This window comes from Anguilla rostrata, chromosome 2 (genome assembly GCF_018555375.3).
Source record: "Anguilla rostrata isolate EN2019 chromosome 2, ASM1855537v3, whole genome shotgun sequence".
Taxonomy (NCBI): Eukaryota; Metazoa; Chordata; class Actinopteri; order Anguilliformes; family Anguillidae; genus Anguilla; species Anguilla rostrata.
The window spans coordinates 18,241,353-18,259,231 of NC_057934.1; the positions used below are offsets into that span (position 1 = coordinate 18,241,353).

The 17,879-nt window shown below is 50.2% G+C and overlaps 1 protein-coding gene across 4 annotated transcripts in view; it reads left to right on the forward strand.

Annotated features, from left to right (window-relative positions):
* The window catches only part of lzts2a (leucine zipper, putative tumor suppressor 2a), a 53,324-nt gene extending 35,455 nt beyond the window's left edge, over window positions 1–17,869 (forward strand). For all 4 annotated transcript variants that reach the window (XM_064320951.1, XM_064320952.1, XM_064320953.1 and 1 more), the window contains 4 exons: window positions 11,522–12,040; window positions 12,529–13,107; window positions 13,544–13,813; window positions 14,484–17,869. In XM_064320951.1, the coding sequence (XP_064177021.1) occupies window positions 11,549–12,040; window positions 12,529–13,107; window positions 13,544–13,813; window positions 14,484–15,227 (2,085 nt within the window). In that variant the 5' untranslated portion in view covers window positions 11,522–11,548 and the 3' untranslated portion in view covers window positions 15,228–17,869. The remainder of the gene's footprint in view (window positions 1–11,521; window positions 12,041–12,528; window positions 13,108–13,543; window positions 13,814–14,483) is intronic.
* The last annotated feature ends 10 nt before the right edge of the window (window positions 17,870–17,879 follow it).

Consider the following 17,879-nt stretch of genomic DNA (forward strand, 5'->3'; position numbering starts at 1 on the left):
TGCGTGTGTGTGCGCACGCGCGTGCGCGTATGTTTGTGTGCGGAGACTGACATTACATGAGTGGGTTTTATACACGCAAACTGGTGTCAGCTCTGAGGGACTACAGGGTTACTTATTCATGAACTATTGTCTGTAGTCCCGGCTTTGAGTTGAGGGACGCCGGGGCGCTAGCCGTGGAGGAAAGGTAGCGTGGGGAGGCCGGTCTCTCCTTGGGAGTCTGGCCGGTGGAGACCGACCGGGTCCAGAGAGGCCTTTTGTCCACCTACTTAAAAGAAAACACAGAGTTACAGGCAAGAGAAAGCCCTTCCGGAATGTGGCCTTAAGCACGGGTGTATTAGCGATGGTGGGGGTCTGTATCGGCACTCCGTGGCCTCTCTCTCTCTCTCTCTGTCTCTCTGTCTCTCTCTCTCTCTCTGTCTCTCTCTGTCTCTCTCTCTCTCTCTCTCTCTCTCTCTTCTCTGTCTCTTCTCTCTCTCTCTCTCTCTCTCTCTTCTCTCTCTCTTCTCGTCTCTCTCTCTTCTCTGTCTCTCTCTCTGTCTCTCTCTCTCTCTCTCTCTGTCTCTCTCTCTCTCTCTCTCTCTCGTGCGTCTGTCTGACAGTGTGTTGGCAATTCCTTGTCATAAACGCTCACAGCTAATCCTCCCCCAAACGGACTTTAGGAAAAAAGCTTCCATTTGATTGCTGGGCTTTACAAAGGCTTTCACTTTCCGTCAGGTCTGGAGGAGATGGTGTCAAGTGAAGAGCGTGTGTGTGCGTGTGTGTGTATGCGTGTGTGTGCATGCATGCATGTGCGTATGAGTGTGTGTGCACATGCGCATGTGTGTGTGTGTGTGTGTGCATGCATGTGTGTGTGTGCGTGCATGTGTGTTTACGTGCATGCGTGTGTGTGCATATGCATGCGTGTGTGTGTGTGTGTGTATGCATGCGTGTGTGTGTGTTTGTGCATGCGTGTGTGTGTGTGTATGCATGCGTGTGTGTGTGTTTGTGTGGTGTGGGTGGATTGCAGAGATGTTTACAGAGCCATTGAAGCAGCTCTAACTGATTTGAGGAGTTGTATGCTGGCAGTGGGGAGTGTTGGGGGGTGCATGTGTAAAGTTCCTGATGAATAGATATACGCATCTAGAACCACAAAATGCATATACATTGCACAAACACACACACACACACACACTCACTCAGTGTTCAATGGCAAGTGACCTCAGTCAGTGAGCGTCCTGTCTTTAAAAGAAAAAAAAAACATAGCAAAATCTTACTGCAGCTGTTAGAGTATTTGGACAATTCTTTTTAAATTCCAACTTCAGTGGGTTTTTTTCAGTTCAACAGAGAGCCGCTTTCTTTTTCAGTTCTGTTAAAATGCTTTGAATGCGTTATGTATTATGTATTATGTTTTTGCTCTGTAGCTATGGCCTTAATTTTCAATAGTTTGCCCATTGTACAGGACTTTTTGAAACTCCTTTTTCATGAAGTGAGCAGAAGCCGTACGCAGTCCTGGAGTCGGCCGCGACTTATCGACCCTCCAGCGCGGCTGATCACGAGAAAGCCCATGCCAAAATCCTCAATATAGATCAGAGGTGAAAGGTCACAGGTCAAAGAGCGTAAGGCCTTCATTCACACCGCTCTCTGTGTGCGATGCTTTCTCCTTGCTGATGCGGTGTTCCCCAGGCCTCTTCTCGCCTGACTGTGGCCACTTCGCCGTGCTGCCGTGTGAATGCTGCGTTAGCACGTTAGCACGAGCGGAGCTCATCATGAGCTACGTAAAACCGCTAAACCCGCGTTGAAGTTGCTCCGCGTGAGACCACTGGGTGGGCACTCGCTTTCGTTTTTTAAATTTATTTACCTTTTCATCCCCAATTTCTGGGGAGTGCATCGCATACACAGCTGATGCAGGGGTTGCTAATGTGCCACGAGGTGGGGGAAACCCCTCTGAATCGAACCCTGTGTCCTGTGGGAACGTCCTGTGGGACTCCTGACTAGCCTCAACTCCACAGTCAGTTTCCTGGTCAGAGTTTGCTTCTGGAACATAGAGAACGTAACTGTACCAATGACTAGGGCTTTAGTTGAACATACCACCTCATTAGAGTACATTTGGAGGCAAAGATTAGGAAGAGATGATAGGTAAGACCATTTTACTAGTTTGTCTCAGAGTTGTTCATGAATATGATTTCCTCTTTCATTGAGCCTTTAAAAGTTTTCTCAAAATTTCGAGTTCTCTGTCCCTGCATTGCTAAATTTGTGAGTTTGTCACATGATTTGGCAGCATTTGAAGAAGTTGAGGGCAGCCTGTGCTAAGCGAATTTACTGAAATGCCTGCTTTAATGTTTTAGCAACTCAATTAAGAAACCAAGATGTTAAAAAATTGAATAATCACAGCAGAAACTGCAGGGATGTCCACTCAAAAGAAGCCTTCCTAGTGTGACAGCCCCCTTGGCAACAGTCATAAACTTGCCAACATTTGTTCCCTGATGTAACTATATATGGTGATTTTGGCATCCAAAGTGAGAACTGGTGACACTTCCACCCAAAGAGGCAGGGCTTGAAGTCTTTTTTAAGCTGTGCTTGGAACACTGGAGCATTTTAGAAAATGGCCCCACTCAAAAACTTTTCCACTCTGCCAGCCCTTGTGAGCTGCTGTGGGAAAGGACACAAAGAGCATCTCATCTGTAGTCTGCTTGCTTGTAGCTATTGCTTTTGGTGGGTTTTTGCTTTTGCACTAGGAATGCTTTTTATTCAGTCAATAGAATAGGCAAAGTGTTAATTTTTAGGTGACTTTGCTCCACCCCATGGTAGTGGTGTACCCTATGCCGGGTGTGTGGAATATGCTGCTGTTACAGTTTATAAACCAGGACTGCCCAACCCTGTTCGTGGAGTTCTACTGTCCTGTAGGTTTTCATTTCAATCCTAATTTGGCACACCTGATTCTACTAATTAGCAGCTCAAGGAGATCTGTAGCTGCTGAGCGAGGCGTGCTTTATTGGGGCTGGAGTGAAAACCTACCGGACGTTAGGCCTCCAGGAACGGGGTTTGGCAGCCCTGTTGTAAGCCGTACAGAGTCTCTGTCTTACTACGGCCTCTGAGCCAGCTGACCTTATGCGGGAAAAACACGTGGGAAGCTGCTGACTGCTGTTGGAAGGCACATACAGAGGATTCCATCGTTTATGACTTAGTTCCTTTGCCGTGTTGGCATCCCCACCTTTGGTACATCGGGAGACAGGTGTAGTTCGACTCCGGCCTAGATTCTCAAGCAAAGCCTGGGAGTGGCAGTGATCGACGTCTGGGACTGAAAGCACTGCACTGGGGCCTACCGTGCCTTCCTTCCTCTGCCCCTTTCTTGCTATCCAGAGTGTTTCTGCTCTTCTATTATTACCTTCTTTTAACAGCATTGTTCTCTTGGTGAGGTTTTTAAACTGGAGGCAGCACCTTCTCACTTTTTAAAATGTTTTTTACCTCCCATCTCTTTCCATGGCTTTTATTCTGCCTTGTCATTGATTAGAACAGCAATTAGATCTCACTGCAGCGGCTCAAGTGTGGGCATTAGCGTTTCGGTAAATGGCAGTGAGTCCTCCCGCGTTCGGAGCGATCAATAGTTAACGCCGTCTTATTTACACGACGCTCCCCCCCCTGGTCTGGAGCCAGGCCGTTTCCGAAACGCGGCGTGGAAGGATCGCGCTCGCAGCCGCCTCGCGCCGCCGTTAGCCGCGCCTCTTTAAAAATAGCTCCGTTGGCGGAACCGAGGGCCTGCCGAGGCCCGCCTCGGGCGCCTGGCGGGTGGAGGGCGATGACGGGTGTCCGCGGGCTCCAGCTGGCGGGAGAGCGTCCGCGTTCGGCTTGGGACTCACAAGGTGAGGAGAGACGTTAAGCGTGGCCTCGTTAAGTCTGGGCAGCAAGAGTTCAGTGAGCTCGAAAGTGAGCATACTGTATACTACTGCATCTGTTGCACCCTGAGATCTGGCCGTGATTTATTTTGTAGGGATCATGGAGAGTCGAGGCTGGCTGCCCAGCTGAGTTTGGAGGTCGGGGAGTCGAAGCGTAAGGGATGCGGCTGAAGAGTCACATATACACGCTTCTGCAGTTTGTCACTGCAAATGAAAATGTAATTCTCAGATGACCTACCTGTTTAGACGCTGTAAAAAAAAAAAAAACACTCCTGCTTTTCTGCCCGGAGTCTTGTTGTCTGTGAGCGGAGCTGCATCTCGTTTCCGCTGCTCTCTCTGTGCTGGTTGGTTCCACAGGAAAATACGTGCTAGGAACATCTCACATGTTAAGTTGTTGAATTAAGTTTCACCACTGCTGCAGTGTACTCCTTCAGTTCAGGAGGGGGCGGACATGCACACGTGTCCTCTGTAATGTGGGAGCTCACATGACTTCCCTCTGGTTGGTATTGGCTCTAACCTCCTGAGGCGCAAGTCTGCTCCAGGCCGACTGTTATCCATACCTTTTTGCAGGAGGGGAAGCCATGAAGATACCCTCCACCCCGCCGTGTTTGAAACGACCTTGTTTTCCACGGGGCCTACTCCCCTGCTGGTGTCACCACTGTTTTATCTGCACTTTCTGTTACCCCTGTGCAATCTGTGTGTTGTCACTGTGTCATGAGGTGTCTGGTGTGGCCTCTAAGAGGACTCATATTTAGAGCCCATAGGCTTGCGCTGTGATTGGGCAGTGGCCCGATTGCGTGAAGCGCGTGCACGTCACCACTGAGGTACAGACACTTCTGGACCTAAGAAATGTCAGGGGTCCCAGGAAGTACAGTATGCTGTGTGTGTGTGTGTGGGTGTGTGACAGAATGAAAGAGACAGAGAGAGACAGAGAGACAGAGAGAGAGATAATGGGAGGAAGGCATAAAGAGGGTGCATTTGTGCATTTTCATGGTTTTTCAAGCCACTGCAGAGGTGTTGCTTTTCAGATGTTTCCTTTATCGGAGTGCTGTGCTTTGTCTATTGACAGGGTCACTCTGTAGACCTCACAGACAGGCTGCAATCAGCACACAAAGAAGCTTCACTCCCACACTAGCATAATGCCATCATTCGGTGGAGGTGTCAACCCACTTTGAGCCATGTGAATTGACCAAAAAGGTGTGGGAGAGATATGATTAATTGCATTTGACCAAAAGCTTGAACATGGGGACAGGAGTCTTTTTGAGATGTCTGTTTCTGAGTTGGTTGAAGATGACAAATTTGTAAAGTAACTTGTGCAGGGTGAATATATTTGATTTAGCCATACAGTCCCACTCCACTTAATCCAGAGGCCTAAAGACAGAGTGTGAAAGACAGTAAGAGAGGTGGTACTACTAATTATGGTAGTACTACAAGACCTTGAAAATAGGCTGTTGCTACTAATATACAGTATGTTGTTGACTGTGATGTGATAGAATTTTTCCATCACACCACAGTTTAGTTTAGCACTGTTCTTATGGCCTTCTTAAGCGCCACTGATGCTGTTGTGGGCAGTAAGAACTGTAGTGAGAACCATTTAATTTATCATCATTTATCTGCCTCTGGACAGGGGACAGGCAGCCGTCGGGGGACGGGGTGGCATTTCTGGGTCTGTGCCAGAGAGCTGAGCCCCGCGCCATGACGCTAACTGACAGGCGCTATCTGCCCACACGGGGGCCGCTCTTTTAGGGGGGTGCGGGGCAGGGGGTACACGCCTCATTGTGTGGCAGACGGCGCCCGCCGCCTCTGACTTCCAAGGCGGTATCTGGGCCCCCGCCCTCGGAGAGACCCCCAAAGAGAAGGCTGCTGGTGAACAGGCCCCCATTTGTTCAGGCTATTTATCTGTGTGCTGCTTGTTTGGAGGCTAAACACCAGGCCTCTACTAAACTCTCAGATTAATGGCGCCGGGATGATTTAGGATTCCGAGGAGCCGTCCACAACACCCCCGCCCCCCCCCCCCCCCCATACTCCCTGTGTCCTGTCAGACGATAACAATCTCCCACACTGATGTTACTCTCCAGCCTGAAGTTGTAGGCCTCTGATGCCATGGCAACGGCTTCAAGCACAGGCTGATGTGAAAGTGCAACAAGTAGGTTGTAAAAAAACAAAAAAACAAGTGGGGGGGGGGACAAGAGACCAGTTTGAGCTTCACTGCGTTGTATGCTGGCTATGTTTCCTGTCTGTAATTCATTCAGGTCTATTCCTTTGTACTCAATTAGAAGATTTATTGACTTGCGGGGAGGGGGGGGGGGCACAAGCACTTCAGAGAGCGTTCTACTGGGGTAGGGGGGGTGGCGTCGTAAATGTAGGAGAAAGAAACTCAGGTGGATGGCCATTTGTAAGACGTCGGCTGCCGTGTTAAGCAAGTGAGATTTGAAGAATTCCTCTGGAACTAGTGCAAATATATTTTCCTGCTGTTTTTGGCTACGCTGCTTGGTGTCAGTTGCCTGTGGTCTGCGTGATTGTGCCGTCTGGGTTATAATGTCTCAGGCTTGAGGGTTGAGGATGTGTCTGCATTTCCAGCAAAATTCAGACAGTAGTGCAAACTCAGTGTTTTTCCTGCCTTTCCTTACCCCCTTTGTGACTCACAGTAGACACACGCACAGACACACACGTGCACACGCACACTTGCACATTCAAGAAACGCACACACTGCCTGACGTTGTGCATTCTTTAAACTCGTTTCTTGTACAGTTTGGTCTCTGGAAGGATTGTCACGGCAACCTTAATAAGCTGAAACGAGAGATCATCCGACGCTGGTTTGGCCGAAATTTGACATAATTGATATTTACGATATTGAGTTTAAATGTTGATGTTGGTCACGAGGGTGCCTATGGGTATCACGTTTCTGCATATCACCATCCTCCCCCTCTTGTTGACTCTTATAGATTTTTACTATTTCGAAACCAGAAAACTTTACGTGGATGTTTAATGTCAATGAAAATGTGTGTGTGTGTGTGTGTGTGTGTGCGTGTGCGCGTGTGTGTGTGAGGGCGTGTGGACAAGTTCTGGGAAAGAAAGGTTCCTACACTGTGAAGACTAGAAGGGGACCGGGAAGTCGTAACAGTGTCTGGCCTTGTTGTCTCTACTGTGATTTGTGATAATTGGCCTTGATTGTGTAAAAGCACACTGAAGGACCCCCAGCAGTGGGCTGGCTACGGGAGAACAGGACGTTAATGAGGGGAGAGAGGAAGGCCGTCCTACAGGCATTACAGAGGTGGGGTGACCTTATAAAGGGGTGATCAGAAAGCCACTGATACTAAACCAAACACTGATACTGAACTAAGACAGTCACCATACTTTTTCTGTCACATCAATCAGTAATTAATGGAAGAGTGCCATGTTAATTTACGCTTTGTTGTTCTGCCTGCAAGTGTCATTTAACACAGATCTCTGCGGTGAGTCATTATTTATACAGACGGAGCAGAAAATTCATACCGTGTTTGGGGGTTCAACGTAGGGTGTTATTATTTTTAAAGCACATCTTGAAAGCTGTACAGTATTACAATATTAGATTCCTATTGGCTGTTGGTAAGGAAGGGAGTTTCTTTCTGATGATCTTTCGGACCATTGTGCCTGTATGTCTGTGTGTCTCTGCCTGTACTGTGTGTATGTTTGTCTGTATGTGTGTTTGTGTGTATGTGTACCAGATTTTCTTGCTTTTGGCTGCAGTTGCTAGGATATTGTGGAACTACCTTGTCAAAATATTGCCTTTGTGTTGCAGTTAATAAATTCACTTTGGGACCTTTAAAATCTGTGGGATGTTTAGACTCAAAAGGACTCATACACAAGCGTGCCAGTGTGAGCAGTATATATTTAATAAGAAAAAGCGTTTCAGCTGTCTAATTAGCTTCATGACTAATTAAAAATCTTATGTGAATAAATCATTCTGGTGGATTAACTGCTACTTTTGAAGTTGTGAATTACACAAGATTCTGTGAGACTGAGAGGGTGGGGGAAGTGGGGAGACAGAGAGGGAGACGGAAATATAAACTGCCTACTGCAGACGTTTTTGCTGTATCATTGCCCTTTTGCAAATGAGAAAGGAAGTGACTCGTCTTGGCTCCAGACAGCCTGCCACTGACTGGCCTGGTGTAGAATGGCAGCCTGGTGGACTGGTGTAGAATGGCAGTATTAGTGTAGCTCATACTGGTCTGGCTTACAATCAAAGTATTAGCATAGCACAACCTGACTTGATGTAAAATGGCAGTATTAGCGTAGCACAGCCTGACTTGATGTAAAATGGCAGTATTAGCGTAGCACAGCCTGACTTGATGTAGAATAGCAGTATTAGCGTAGCACAGCCTGACGATGTAGAATAGCAGTGTTAGCGACAAGCTGACTGATGTAGAATGGCAGTGTAGCATAGCACAGCCTGACTTGATGTAGAATAGCAGTATTAGCGTAGCACAGCCTGACTTGATGTAGAATAGCAGTATTAGCGTAGCACAGCCTGACTTGATGTAGAATGGCAGTGTTAGCGTAGCACAGCCTGACTTGATGTAGAATGGCAGTATTAGCGTAGCACAGCCTGACTTGATGTAGAATAGCAGTATTAGTGTAGCACAGCCTGACTTGATGTAGAATAGCAGTATTAGCGTAGCGCAGCCTGGCCTGGTGCTGTTTGCGGCAGAGAGCTGGAGAGGGTGGGGGTAGGAATGCACTTGACACGCCGTTACTCCTCCCCTAACTAAAATCACCATGGCGATCCTCCTCTGAAAAAAAACAAAAAACATTAATCAAAAAATATTCACTCACAGAAAAAAAGCGATTTTGTATCTGAAACCAGATGGAACAGAGTGGCGGGGATGCTTCATATGATTAATCAGGGATCCCTGACTGTTCGTAATTAACCGACGCTGGGCGTCATTTTGAATGGGCGGGCAGCGCGCTGAGCAGACTCATTGTACTCCAGTGAGTTGAAAACGTATAAAAACATCGGAGTGACGTTTGCTTTAGGAATTTTATTCGGTGGCAGCGGGGAACAAAGGGCGAGGGTTGGAGGGACTCAGCGGGGTCAAGGGAGAGGGTCAACAAAGCACTGCAACCTGTTACTATAGGGGGGTCGCGCGGGGTCGCGGGGGGTCAGGCCCGGGCTTTGAGGCCCCCCACGTCTTCATCCCCGATTGTGTTGGCGCATCACGGCCGGGGCTCTGGCTGAGGCAGGCGGGGCGACGCAGGGGGGTTAAATTATCTGTATCGATTCTTTTCGGACGCGGTTGATCCCGCCCGTCGCCCCTGTCGCTCTGAGATGGCAGGGCAGAGGCCCCCCCTGTGGGCGAGGGCTTTTTTTTTAGGATAACGTGGGGTATTGGCAGGGTCCCTTCAAAGGGCCCGCGGCCCCCCTCGTTAATCATTTCCCGGATCGACGAAGGCGTGGGAACCCCCCCCCTCCCCTCTCTCCAAATCTGCCCCATCGCTCAGAACGTCCCTCTCCCCAAAATCCCCTCAGCTCTCACACCGGGCCATCTTAAAGGGTCACTGATAAACATGAAACGAGATTTTGGGGCATGACTAAGTCTGTTAAGAGTGGGGTTTTTGAAGCTTTTAATGAATCTGAATGTGTAGCTTTGTCAGACTCCACTGCATGGGGAGAGTGACACACAAACAAATCAATGTTCTTATTGCCCTGGAAGATATATTTCTATTGAAGTGTGCTTGTATTGTTCAAGCAGGTACATAACTATTTATCCACGTGCAAAATGCACAGGAGCACCCATACATACATATATACACGCATGCTCACCTGCACACGCACACATGTGCACATCTAAATGCACATACATGCACACGCTCTCTGAAACACGTTACAAATGCACACACACACACACACACACACACACTCAGATCAGTCACCCCTGATCCAGGGAGCAGGATCAAAGTGCTCTGTGCTGTAGAGGCTGGTGGAATGCCTTTGGAGTCATGTGCCTTTGAGAGAGAGAGAGAAAGAGAGCGGAGAGAGAGAGAGAGAGAGAGAAGGAGAGAGAGAGAGGCAGAGAGAGAGAGCGAGTGGGAGAGACAGAACGAGGGAGGGAGAGAGAGGCGGTTTCATCAACACTGCACACAAGGCGAGCTGCGAAACAAGCAGGCCACTCTTTTGCTACAGAGCGGGCATCTCATGTCCCGCCTGCAGTTTTCCATCCGCCGTTTCCAGCCTGCACTTTCTCCCATTTTCCTTTTGGTTTGTTTGTGAACACTCGGTCACTGTTGGTTCATCACACTCCCTCCTGGCTCTGCTATTTCTGTGCTGCTTCACTTACACACTGTCCCAGCTGAGGAGTGTGGGCTGGTCACCCCTGCAGTGACATCATGGGAGGGGAGAATGGGAAATGCAATACTGGAAGAGGAACAGGCTCTTATAGGTCACACATATATACCCTTTTATAATCTTGCAAGTTGTTGTAACCTTTTGGAACAATACGTGACAGAGTTTATAATTTCCAAAAAAGATGATTCAGGTGTTTCATTTGAAGTCTGCACTACGCACTCTGGCTGTTTTACCCTCCCCCTCCACCCCCCCCACCCCCAGCTTGCCTAAACGAAGTGAAACCCTCCCCAGTATAAAGCGCCTTTGCACCTCCGCTGCTATTTCTGTCATTTGTAATGGAATAATTTTGAAGGTGTTTGAATGCTCAGTTCCGTCCACGGTTTGAGCATGTAAATGTGTGACTTGATTCAGGGTGGGCCCTGTTTATTTTAGGTTAAGCTGGGCCTGGGTGTTGTGGCTTGGCCCAGGGAGGTGTGAGTTCTGTCTGACAGGGGAGGGGGGTTGGGGGGGGGGTGGCATGTGGTGTTGTAAGATATTACCCTATGGTGCCAAATAGATCCAGTCACGTGAGCCAGCTTTCGGTCCTGTCTGTCTGTAGCAGGTTAAAACCCCTCACTCCTCAGCATCACCATTCATAGTCCACAGCCATTTTACATGCATATGTGTGGGTTTACACACATACCCTCTCCCGTGCATTCGTAGATACACACACAAGCACACACTGCTGGCTCACACTCTTACACACGCACTCAAAGACAGACGCACACATAAACGCACACCAAGTGCAGTTGAAGAGTGTGTGGCAGTGATCATGTCCCATATTAGGCAACCGTATCCCCACCATATGACCATTTATATGTGGACTTATATGTGTTTGAACATGACACACTGTGACTCCTCCCCTAACTGACATCACCCATGGTGATCTTACTCTGAAAAAAATAAAACATTCATCAAAAAATATGCAGTCACAGAAAAAAACAACAATTTTTTACCTAAAACCAGATGGAAAAGAGTGGCGAGATTCCTTTATATGATTAATCAGGGATCCCTGACTGTTTATAATTAACCAACGCTAGGCGTTATTTTGAGTGGGTGGGTGATTAACATATGTATAACTCATGAATGCTGTTATATTTATGATGATGGTGATTATAGTTATTGTATTATTATTACAAAATGTTTTATTAATATTAATATTATTGTGTATTGTTAGTTTTGATTTTGGTTTTGATTGAGAGCGCTTGTATCTGTGTATGCTGATGTATGTAGTTTATTCTTGAATCTGACCTTTGACCCTTGACCCTCTGTGTGTCCCCCTCAGATCGTGTGGGCGGAGCTCTCGGCTACTATGGCTCTGGTCCAGGCCCTGCCCATCCCTGCTGATCACCTCGACGCCCAGCGCCGCCCCGTTTCGCGCCCGCCCCCGCCCTCGCCCTCGGGCCACGCGCCCATGGGGTCCGTCAGCAGCCTGATCTCGGGCCGCGCCTACCCGGACCACCACTGCCGGCCCGGCGAGCTCGGGGCCCGGTCCCGGAAGCCCGCGCCCAGCGCCAGCTGCTTCCGCACCAGCGGCTCCCAGGAGCACCTGGTGGGCGGCGCCCCGCCCGCCCAGAAGCAGCTCACCGCCGCCGGCGGAGGCGGGACCGCCGTCGCCGTCAGCAACGGCACCGCCAACTACGCCTACCTGAACGAGGACTTCGTCGGGGACTGGAACGACAACCACGTGGCCCCCGGCAGCCCCGGGAGCGACCAGGAAGAGGCCCGGGAGGGGGGCGCCTCAAACGGGACACTGGGGGGTCCCCCGCCCAAACTGGTCCCCGTGTCCGGGAAGCTAGAGAAGGTGGGTTCTGTTTCACAATGGTGGGGGGGTGGGGGGGTGGCCTTATGTGATCCCATGATCGATGCAGTACACTCCCCCCCCCTCCCACCCCCACACTACCATCCATTCATCTCTATTGACTGAGAGCAACGTTCGAACCATTGCTCACTATAGACCAGACAGATCAATTAGCTGACTAATGAATGCTGACTCATGAACCCTTTAGTCTGTCGGGGTGTATAATCAGTTCGGGGCCTTGCTGACATCTTCAGATTTATACTGAATGAGGGGGGGGAATGGGTAATAGACGTAGATGAATAAATCACCATAAATCCTGCTCATTTGCTCTGAGAAGAGGACACAGTTAAGCGAAGCTAAAGCTACTCAGGTAAAGGGAGATGTTGCCACCGTAATGGCTGTTCAATGACACAGCTCTCTGTGGTCCTTTGTGGCTGTGTCTGTGTGCTGCTGTTGAGTACCGGTCCTTCTGTCGCTTCGTCTCTGAGCAGAACATGGAGAAGACGGTGATCCGACCCACGGCCTTCAAGCCCGTGGTGCCCAAGAACCGAGGCTCGGTGCAGTACCTGTCGCCGCGGCCAGGGGGCGCTCTGTCGGAGAGCCAGGGCAGCCTCAACCTCCTGCTGCCCGGGACGGGCGGGTCGCCGGGCGGGGCCGAGAAGCGCAACTCCTACAGCGGGGGGCGCACGGCGGGGGGCAGCCAGTCCTGCTCCATGTCCGACTCCGGCCGCAACTCGCTGTCCAGCCTGCCCACGTACAGCTCCGCGGGGTACAGCCTGACCCCCGGGGACGCCCCGCCCGGGGGCCACCTGGAGCCCGCCCGGCCCGCGCCCGGACACGGCCACTCCAACTCGGACAGCGGGCGGTCCTCCTCCAGCAAGAGCACGGGCTCGCTGAGCGGGCGGGGCCAGCCGCTGTCGGACAGCGGGTCGTGCGGGGGGCGGTCCCCGCCCCCGGTGGAGGGCTACGAGGTGGTGGTGAGGGAGCTGGAGGACAAGCTGAGGGAGAGAGAGCTGGAGCTGCAGCAGCTCAGAGACAACCTGGACGAGAACGAGGCCGCAATATGCCAGGTACTGTGCGCACGCACCCTCACACATGCACGCACCCTCACACGCACACACACACAACACAGACACACATCAGCGCTCAAACAACACAACACACACACACAACACACTAACTCCACACCACGTACAACACAGAACACACATCACGTCTCAAACAACCTACCCACAACACACACACAACATCACACCAACACCCCCCCACACACACACACACAAACACACGCACACACACACATTAACGCCCCATACACACACACACACACACTAACACCCCCCTCACAGACACACACACACACACACACACACTAACACCCTCGCTCCCAGACACACAAACACAGAGCTCTGCCTGCACTTTGTGTGAAAGGAAAGGAGAGGAGGTGCTTCTTCAGTCTTCGCACCGTGTGATCGGTGACTGATGCCCGTGCCGCGCCTCCTGCAGGTTTACGAGGAGAAGCAGAAGCGCTGCGAGCAGGAGCTGGAGGAGCTGAGGCAGAGCTGCTCCTCCAGGATGAAGCAGGCGTCCCAGAAGGCCATGCGCGCCCAGCAGGTGCTGCAGCTCCAGGTCCTGCAGCTGCAGCAGGAGAAGAAGAAGCTGCAGGAGGACTTCTCCCAGCTGCTGCAGGAGCGCGAGCTTCTGGAGGACCGCTGCGCCTCCATCCAGCACGAGCAGACGCAGCTGGGGCCCCGGCTGGAGGAGACCAAGTGGGAGGTGAGCGTGGGGGCCGGGTTTGGGACAGTCCAAGCCTTAAAAAAAAGTTAGCTGAGGATCAGGGGGGAAAGGGGTAGGTAGGAAATTAGGAATCGTTAATGTGAGATACCAAACAGGCGTGTTTAAGATGAGGAAGAGGGAGGTTTGGGCAGTTTGACTGAGGGGTGGGGAAAGGAGGAGCAGCTAAGATTTCTGGCGTGCTGTTGTGATGTTAATCATGTTCCTGGTTAGAGAGGGGATCTTGTATGCATGTAGCTAACCTGACTGTTTGTTTCTGTGTGTGTGCGTGCTTGTATTTGTGTGTTGTGTGTGTGTGTGTGTCTGTATGTGCGTGTGTTTGTGTGTGTGCGTGTGTGTATGTGTCTGTGTGTATATGTCTCTGTGTGCGCGTGTGTGTGTATGTGTCTGTGTGTATATTTCTGTGTGTGTGTGTGTGTGTGTCTCTGTACGCCTGTGTGTGTATGCATGTGTGTGTGTATGTCTGTGTGTATATGTCGGTCTGTGTGTGTGTGTGTGTGTATGTGTGTGTGTGTGTGTGTGTGTGTGTGTGTGTGTGTGTGTCTGTGTGTGTGTGTGTGTGTGTGTGTGTGTGTGTGTATGTGTCTGTGTGTATATGTCTCTGTGTGCGCGTGTGTGTGTATGTGTCTGTGTGTGTGTGTGTGTGTCTCAGGTGTGTCAGAAGTCGGGGGAGATCTCCCTGTTGAAGCAGCAGCTGAAGGACGTGCAGGCGGACCTGAGTCAGCGGGCCGGGGAGATCGTGTCGCTGAAGGCGCAGCTGCGGGAGGCCCGGGGCGAGCTGCAGGCCAGCCAATCCCGCGCCCAGGAGGCGCACGCCGCCGCCCGCACGCGCACCCTGGAGCTGGAGGTGTGCGAGAACGAGCTGCAGCGCCGCAAGAGCGAGGCCGAGCTGCTGCGGGAGAAGGTGGGCCGGCTGGAGGAGGAGTCGGCCCGCCTCCGCGAGGCCCTGAGCGGCCTGGGCCCCGCCCCCAACTGCCTGGGCCTGTCCCACGGGCGGGGCCTGGTCATGGGCCCCTCCTACCGGGAGGGCGACGAGCAGCTGCTGGCCTACGAGAGCGACGAGGCCAAGGCCCAGCGGCTGGGGGGCGACGCCCTGCTCGGGCTGAGGCAGCAGGCCGAGCGGCTGAAGGCGGAGCTGGTGTTCGAGCGTCGCCGCGGCGAGGACCAGCTGACCGCCTTCGAGGAGGAGCGGCGGGTGTGGCAGGAGGAGAAGGAGAAGGTGATCCGCTACCAGAAGCAGCTGCAGCAGAACTACGTCCAGATGTACCGGCGGAACCGGGACCTGGAGCGCGTGATGCGCGAGCTGAGCCTGGAGCTGGAGACCCGGGACCTGGAGGAGGTCGAGGGGCCCGGAAACGAGATCCACTTCGAGGAGATCACCGCCACGGAGATCTGAGCCAGGCTCCGTGTTCCGCAGCCGGTACTCCAGAACGTTCCGGAGCCGAAAGTGTTTCTTAGGAGACGTAACCGTGTCACAGGGATGGCGCTCGGAGGCGTTAGGGAGAACAGTGACCTCTGCAGCATTGACCTTCCCCTCCCTCAGGGGAAGGAATATTATCTCCAAATAACAGAGGGGAGAACAGTAATTCAGTAAGAAGGATGAATTGAGTCACCAGCTCTGGAGTCCTGCGAACAGAAGTCATAAATATCCACAAAATCACGAAAGAACTCCCTCACACACACATGCGCATGCACAAGCACACATACACACACACAGGTTTGTGACACTCTTCCAAAATATTTTCATGTTTCTCACAGACTCGGGAGGTATGGATTCTTTTTAAAGGTCACATGACTTGGGTTGCTGGGGTCAAAGGTGGATACAGTCCAGGGAGCTGCTGGATTTTCAGCTGCTGGGGTGCTCCCCAGTAGGGCCTACCCTGCTTTGATGTTCCTGAATTAGCTCACGCTACAGTCTATCCCTGTGGGTGAGCCTGCAGTTGCTCACACAAGGGTCTGCCCCTCTCTGATGTAGGGCATAGGTTCAGTTTCCCCCTGCATGAGCCTGAATTAGTTTAGCATACAGTCTACTTCCTTAATGAGCCCACTGAGGCCATTACTGCTTCAGCGTGACACGTGCGTGCTCATTTAGGCTCCATTGAATAAAACAACACGCTTGAAGTAAACAGGATTCGTGCTATCGCCGTTTAATCGCCGAAATAAACAGTTGCGCGTCTTAGAGGGAAGGGAGGTCACGGTAAAATTTTCGCCCGGTGCAATCAGCCCGCGAGTCTCAAGAGGGCTGCTGCTGCGCTTTTTATAGTACGCGATGCTGGCTGCTGTGAGCTCAGCGGCGTTCAGAAGCGCGAATTAGCGCGTGAGCATCTGTAATGGAGAATGACATCAACCCCTGAAGCCTGAATAGCAGGAAGCCTCGGTTTTTTAGCTCGCGTGCTAATTATTGTACGTCTTGTTCACCCTTGCCGTGTGTTCGGTGGCGATAGTTCAACACCCCACGGGAAGACCTTCCCTGTTGCCTGTTTGACATTGTCAAACGAATTTATTTTGAAACAGTTTTAAACTGCAGGGAAGAGTGTCAGGGTTGCCATAATTTCAGTAAACGATGGCTTTCCAGGGTTTAAGCCCTGTGCTCTGTATCGGGTGAAAGAAACTGGACTGTTAACCATCCCAATAAGCAATTCTAATTTTAAGATGGAGTATTTTTGTATGTGCAGTATTTCAGCACAAAAAATGTTTATTTTCTCATATGTTCTTCTAAGGATTGTGTTAGATTATGTCAATGCTTTTCTCTTACTTGAAATGAAAAAGAAAATGTCATGCATTTACTGCAGTGGGGGGGAAAGCATAGGAACCCTTACTTTGGGGTTTGGGGGGGGGGGGGGGGGACACTTACTTTAATTTGTATTAAAAGCTGAAACACAAAGCAGAAAGACTGAACTGTGTCACAAATATCACTAGGAACTCCTGTCAGGTCATTGGTTCCAAAGGGACTGTCAATCTTAGCTTAAACCCTCCTGTTCTGCACTGTAAAAACTACCTGAAAAGTACACATTGTAGAAACTAACACAAGAGCACACTTTCTGTAGAAGATTCATATATAAACAAGAATATATTGTATAATATGCATTTTTTATATTCCTCCTTAAGAGAAGGCTCCTGGCATTTTAACACAGTAATATTTTTTCCAAGAGATCATTTCAGTAGAAAAATCTAATCTTCACTTTACAAAATTTAGGGGGGGGGGGGCTTGGAGTTTACTGTACATTTTTACAATTGTAAAAGTGTAATGACTGTCATGTAAGTCCCATAAGAAAGTCCCCCCCCCCTCAAGAGTTTTTCATTCCAAGGGGAAAATCTTCTAAATTAACTGTTCACATTCTTATAAGATTTTTTCCCCCCGCTTTATGCAAATACCTTGGTAGTTTTCCTGAAGCGGCAGTAATGTACTGAAAAACACCACCCTCCCTCCCTCCCAACATACTGCATGCAGTTTTTCCCTCTTCTGTGAGGCGTTTTCCTGTTGACCGCCTTTGAAAGACTGTGAAGGAGCAGGCGTCAGCTCAGGGGAAGTTCCGTTTCATCCTGAACCGTCGTTTATTCACGTTGGCCAGACTGTTATTCCGGCGCTGCGATGTCCCTGTTGTAAATAGCATGCAACGCCAGTGCCCGCGATGCAGGGGTCAGTGTGCGAGCGCTGAAAGGGAGCTCCTCTGGGAACTTTGAACAGACTCGTTTGTACTAAAAACCCCCTCGTGTAAATACTCCTATCGGCCTACTATATACACAGCAGCATATTCTAGATTCTTTACATGGCATACATATCTGTCGCAAGTAGCCACACTGTGAATAGACCAAAGCAAATGTAATGCATCCTTTTTTTTAAAAATCTTTCTGTTGTCCGTTTTCCCAACTTCTGCATATATACTACATGTCTGTTTGTGTACTAGTCACATTTTTTTTTCTATATTATAGTTTATAATCCACGGTATATGTAGCCATTGTATGTATATTTTTCATGCTGTAAATTTCTTGTACAAATTTACTGTGTTTTTAATAAAATTGGAACAAAAACAAGAAGTTGGTGTGG